The sequence below is a fragment of the Liolophura sinensis genome, chromosome 13, assembly GCF_032854445.1.
Source record: "Liolophura sinensis isolate JHLJ2023 chromosome 13, CUHK_Ljap_v2, whole genome shotgun sequence".
Classification (NCBI taxonomy): domain Eukaryota; kingdom Metazoa; phylum Mollusca; class Polyplacophora; order Chitonida; family Chitonidae; genus Liolophura; species Liolophura sinensis.
Window position 1 is genome coordinate 20,958,045 of NC_088307.1, and position 6,343 is coordinate 20,964,387.

A 6,343-nucleotide genomic window follows, 5' to 3' on the forward strand; every position below is an offset into this window, starting at 1 on the left:
AGCTCCGAACTCATCAGTCATGTAAAAAGCATTCAGTATATGGGAGGAGGAACGAACACCGCAGATGCCATCAGAGTAGCTGTAGACCGATCCTTTTCAACACAATATGGCGCGCGTAATAATACAGAGCGCGCAGCCATTCTCGTTACAGCCAACAAGTCAAATAATCAAACTGCTACAGTAAGGGACGCAGTATGCATATTACCATGTTTGCTATTGGCTTGGGAAGTGATATTGACGTAAACGAACTGAGCGATGTCGCCACAGACCCTGACTGCACCCACGTGTTCCTGGTTCAAGATTTCTCCAAGATTGAAGACTTGAAGCAACAAATGCAGGAGGCAACGTGTAAAAGTGGGTTCCCTTTTTATTTATTTAACACCATTTATTATGTTTTGTAATTTTTATAAGGGTATTTATGTACGTGACGCTGTTTGTTCTCATACAATATAGCATCGAAACATAATATTCAAGAATATGGTAAGCATGCTATCCAAAATGTATTTTTTTTTGTTTTGTTTGTTTTATATATTTTGTTAAAAAGTTCTTTATCACTGAGTATTTACAAATTGATGATCTGGTAAATTTTATTTGCTCCTCCTGAAAGACTAAATGAATGAATGAGTGAATGTATGTTTGTGGTTTTACGTCGTACTTAACAATTTTTTAGCAGCCATTTGACGACGAGGTGTCGTTAGTTGTGTGTACATATACCATGTGTCTTCTTGTGGCAGGGTGAGTCTATTATACATTATACTGACACCGGGTCGACCAGTTATGTCGACCATTCTAACCTTGCTAAGCACCAAAGTCTTTGGTATGACCCGACCCGGGTCCCTGAAAGATTGAAGTTTGTTTAACATAACAGAGAAGATAACAAATATTAAGGCACAAAAGAATATATACATGATTTTTTTTATTTATTTCTTAAAGTTTTTTGTAGACCTTACTCTTTTAAAACTAAAGTGTGAATGTTTAACACTGTAAAGATTACGAACATTGAGTGCACTTATAAGACGTTACATGTGTTCGACCAGTTTTTATTGTTGTGTATAATGTATTATTGAACACTCTTCAAAGGTGTTCATATTCCAACTCCATTAAAAGTGTTAAATATTTTGTTTCAAGTGTTGGTTTAAGGTGTTGGTTAACTAGCGTTTAATGGAGTTTGAATCTGAACATTTTGCAGTGTTGACAACAACACCGTATAAAACTTAACGTTAGTTATAAGTGCATTTATTTCGTAAAAAAAAATTATCAACTGACGAAAACGTCAATTTGTTGTGGAGGAAGCATGGAGAAATCAAACTACTTGGCACCTGTGATGTTTGTCCAGTGATGCTAGATGGACAGCAAGGAACAAGCATTTCATGTTTTCCTTCTCTTTTTTTGATATTCAGATGGAAAATTCTCAGCCAAAATTTCCATCCTCCGACAAAAGAATGGCATGATTCTGTGTTTTCGGACTCATTGTTTGCGGCAAAAAGTGATTCATTTCTTAATCTTACCACACCTATTAATATTCCGTGAGGTTACTTTATTGCTATAGTGTTCGATCTAATCTTGATACAAATCCAGTGCTATAATGAGATTGCTGGGTGTCGAGCAAGTGTCCATATACGGAGCTTGTTTGTCCATCCTGAGATCTAAGATCCCCTTGACCATCCCATAACCAGAAATGTTGACACACAATCTCTCCACTCCTTCGATGGTCCTCAATCGTAGGTAAATATCTTGATAGTTTGGGAGAGACAAGCAGTGCTAAAAATCTTGGCTTCGCATGGTTTAACTTCCAATTTTTATTTTTGTCATTGTCAGAACCCATACCTGGTACCAGGTGACAATAGTCGGGCATCATTCCAAGTAATATAACTCTCCAACATCGTGAGAATTTCCCGAAAAATAAAAAAAAGGATATACCCAAAGGTTGCACTTGTTGCGTAAGTGCATACGGTATGTCCTGATATGTACAGTTTTATGTGTTGCCCTTCTGTTCCTCGTCTAGCTAAAATCCAAGTGCCAGAGATCAACGGTAAATCCAATCTGTCTATCACCAGAGAAGTGTCCTGTGAGTTACAAGTGGGAAACAGCTGCGAGATAACGACCAAAACGTACACCAGCCATGTCAGCAGTACAGAAAACTTCATGGTGAATAAACACAATATCTGTACTTTATAGTATGCCTTCACCAAACTTCAGCTGAAACGAACGAACCAAGTGTCTTCATTTTTTTGTTTGTTATTATCTATATTTATTTTATTTGTGTTTCACACCGTACTTATTTCACGGCAGCCAGTATTATGGTAGGAGAAAACCCTGCACCACTTGATGAAAATCCAGGCATGTAGCTGGCAGACCTTCCCAGGTGCGATTGGAGCTAAAACCAGCATGAGCTGGACTTGAACTCACAACGACCACATTGGTGAGAGGGTCCGGGATTGTGCTGCGCTAGCACGTTATACACTTGACCATGGAAGACGCTCGTTTGTTATTGAATGATAATGAGACCAGAATGATTAAACATCTGTGATTCACAGTATATACATTTGACGTTCTTTGGCTCAAATTTTTGTCTGTAACACCATTTTCAGACCAAGGTCAACTGTGGCAATGCTACCTTGTACGCGTCCTACAATAACCCTAACCCAGGTGTGGCTTACTACGAGATAAAGTCTGTGACAACCCATGGTAATGCGGGGAAGACAGATCTTCTTCTTGAAGATGGAAAGACGGTGCGTATCACTGTAGAGGGACATCCATTCCGTCTGGGATTTAACAGTGCAAATGGTAACATATTCTGCGAGGCAATGGAGACAGTTGTTCCAGCCCATAAAGGTAAGCTATTGAAAATTAACATTTTTGTTAATATGTTTTTATACATTCATTTGCTAGTCCCTTTCTATTGCTTTAATCTTATTTTATGTTAAATGTGATGACAACACAGCATTTTGAGTAATTCTAGACTGGTGACGTCGAATAAATTGCAATTAACATCAATGAATTTTTTACTTAATCCTGTTTAACACATGGTCATCGGGAACGTATAATTTGTTGCTACATGTATTTACATGGCCTACATGAACAGCTGGGCGAGGGGGGGGGGGGGGGCTCAGATGATTAGCGCAGCGTAATAACCCAGGAGTTTCTCACCAATGCGGTCGCTGTGAGTTCAAGTCCAGCTCATGCTGGCTTCCTCTCCGGCCGTAAGTAGGAAGGTCTGTCTGCAGCCTGCGGATGGTCGTGGGTTCCCCTGGGCTCTGCCCGGTTTCCACCCACCATAATGCTGACCGCCGTCGTATAAGTGAAATATTTTTGAGTACGGCGTAAAACACCGATCAAATAAATAAATAAATAAAAATAAACAGCTAGAATGAAACCCTAACCGAGGTGATCTCCCTAGAAGCTGAATTTCATCGATTTCGCGCAGGACCGTTTTCCAGCTGACATAATGGCGTCACTGTTTTACTCTCTATGCTATCAGTCTTTGATTATATTACAGGTGTTGAGATAATTTGCCACCATCACGAAATTCAAAGGCACTGTACATCCGCCGATCTAATCGACTTCAGAGAAGGACTTTGTACAGGTAAACACTATTTAACATCACACTTTGTAATTATGTATGCCACTTTTTACAACATTTGACGTCATATATGTATGAGAACTAAGCCCTGCATGGCCAATGCGGCGCAATGATCCAGCATCCTCTCACTACTACGTGCGCTGTAAGTTCAAGTCCACCTCATGCTGGGATCCTCTCCGGTAGTAAGGCTGCTTCCAAAATGGTTTTCCCCTTGTTTTGCGGGGTTCCGCCCATCATAATGCCGACCGCCGTCGCATAAATGAAATGTTCTTGAAAACGACGTAAAACACCAATAAAAAAGAAATAAATCATTCATGTTCTTCTCTGTCCCAGTTGTATGTGTCACAGCCGTCATTTGTGTTCTTCTCAGCCGAGTTGTATATGTCACATACGTCATTCGTGTTCTTCTGTGCAGGAGTTGTGTATGTCACATCCGTCATTCATGTTCCTCTCGGCTGGACCTGTATGTGTGAAATCCGTTATTCATGTTTTCCTGTACAGGAGTTGTATATGTCAAATCCGTCATTTAGTGTTCCTCAGTGCAGGAGTTGTATATGTCAAATCCGTCATTCATGTTCCTCTCGGCCAGAGTTGTATGTGTGAAATCCGTTATTCATGTTCTTCTCGGCCGGAGTTGTATGTGTCACAACCGTTATTCATGTTCTTCTGTGCGGGAGTTGTATGTGTCACATCCGTCATTTGTGTTCTTCTGTGCAGGAGTTGTATATGTCACATCCGTCATTCATGTTCCTCTCGGCCGGAGCTGTATGTGTGAAATCCGTTATTCATGTTCTTCTGTGCAGGAGTTGTATATGTCACATCCGTCATTCGTGTTCTTCTGTGCAGGAGTTGTATATGTCACATACGTCATTCATGTTCCTCTCGGCCGGAGCTGTATGTGTGAAATCCGTTATTCATGTTCTTCTTGGCCGGAGTTGTATGTGTGAAATCCGTTATTCATGTTCTTCTGTGCGGGAGTTGTATATGTCACATCCGTCATTTATGTTCTTCTTTGCGGGAGTTGTATATGTCACATCCGTCATTCGTGTTCCTCTCGGCCGGAGCTGTATGTGTGAAATCCGTTATTCATGTTCTTCTGTGCGGGAGTTGTATGTGTCACATCCGTCATTCGTGTTCTTCTGTGCGGGAGTTGTATATGTCACATATATCATTCGTGTTCTTCTGTACAGGAGTTGTATAAGTCACATCCGTCATTCGTGTTCTTGTATGTAAATTTAGTTCTGCTTATATTCCAGTTTGGTCATGAATTTCTTGAGACAAAAAGTCTGTTTCTAACCCGAATTGCAATAAGGAATACAGTTTTCAGCTGGGCTTAGATATTCTTCCTTAAAGGAAACATGAAATGCTTGGTTTTTATATATTAATACATAACAAAGACTAACATACAAAGCACAAGCTTCTTAGCTTCCTTCTTAAGGTGTAAAAGGGTTTTAAGTTACACCTTTCTTAACGCCCCAGCGGTCAGTCTTGAAATGAACTCGCCAGTTGTGGTGACGTCTACGGTGATAGGTGTCAAAACAACTTTAGTAGGGAAGGAACCCGAATTAAGGGTGCTAAGCTGATCCCGTGTTCTCAGTTTGTTCATCGATGACGTCTTTTCCAAATATGTCTGACTAGTGACGGAAAATATACAAAAAACAGAGGGCTTAAAAAATATAAAATATGCCTCGAAAATGAAAAACCTTTCTGTGTTTCGGCATATCTTTCGTCACTTTATATCAACGGTATATTTTCATGATCATTTAAAGTACAGCTCGACTTGCCATAGCTAGAAAACACTGTTTCCATCTGGTTTTCGTTTTCACTTTGTCCTATTTCTGCTTACCGCACAGATCAAACCTGAACTGTGATTTTCAAAAACGTTGCTGTCTACTTTGTTATTATTATTATTATTATTATTATTTTTATGTTTTTTGTTTTCGTGTCGCCAGGCTTTTGTTCCGGCTGTTGCTACATGGATATACCTTGATGAGACCCACGAATTGACAGTAGTTATATAATTGATGTAAAGGATATTAGGCTCATGTGATGTTTTTGTTTGTAGTGTCTTGGGAATTCCCAAACCCTTGTACGAGAAAGAACCTTCTTGACGGTCAGCTGAACTTCCCACATCCCCACTATCTCGACAAGTATGTAATGTGTGACTTTACCGGTAAAGTTTACGTCGTCCAGTGTCCCAAGGGTCACATGTACAACCACGTGACACAGACGTGTGGTCTTGGGACGGGCACCTCCTGGAGCATCAACGGTACAAGAGTCCCCTTGGGATCCGATCTGACCAACCCCTGCACAGTGGAAGCCATACTGGCAGGCCACATGCTCTTTCCGCACCCTCACGACAACACAAAATTCATCATCTGCGACGTCTGGGGTAAAGCGTGGGTCAGCGATTGTCCGGAAAGCTACATCTGGAAGCCCAAAGACAGTCATTGTGAGGCAGAGAGCTCGATGGGTCACCTCCAAGGTCCAAGCGTCACTGTCGTATAAGTGATATTCTCTTGGGGATAAAGACTAATGGATGAATGGATTGTTCAATTAATGATAATAAAAAAAAGGGTTCGATGAGATACAAATACAACCGTATTACCCATATCTGCACATCCACAAGAGTCACTGGAGCCCCACGTGGACACTAATTTGTGGAAGTTCATGCATGAGATACAAAATACAACCGTATTACCCATATCCGTACATCCACAAGAGTCACTGGAGCCCCACGTGGACACTAATTTGTGGAAG

At 40.7% G+C, this 6,343-nt stretch overlaps 1 protein-coding gene across 1 annotated transcript; it reads left to right on the forward strand.

Moving 5' to 3' along the window:
* Positions 1-206: 206 nt before the first annotated feature.
* Positions 207-6,091, forward strand: LOC135480975 (uncharacterized). Its single transcript, XM_064760906.1, has 4 exons — positions 207-354; positions 2,006-2,148; positions 2,592-2,835; positions 5,649-6,091. The coding sequence occupies exons 1-4, from the start codon at positions 207-209 to the stop codon at positions 6,089-6,091; spliced, it is 978 nt and encodes a 325-aa protein (XP_064616976.1).
* Positions 6,092-6,343: the final 252 nt, after the last annotated feature.

Bases quoted from the DNA above. Each gene is read 5' to 3' on its own strand.
- LOC135480975 (XM_064760906.1), top strand. From the start codon at position 207: ATGTTTGCTATTGGCTTGGGAAGTGATATTGACGTAAACGAACTGAGC. The intron at 355-2,005 runs GTGGGTTCCCTT...TTCCTCGTCTAG, and splicing joins GCAGGAGGCAACGTGTAAAA to CTAAAATCCAAGTGCCAGAG. The intron at 2,149-2,591 runs GTGAATAAACAC...CACCATTTTCAG, and splicing joins GCAGTACAGAAAACTTCATG to ACCAAGGTCAACTGTGGCAA.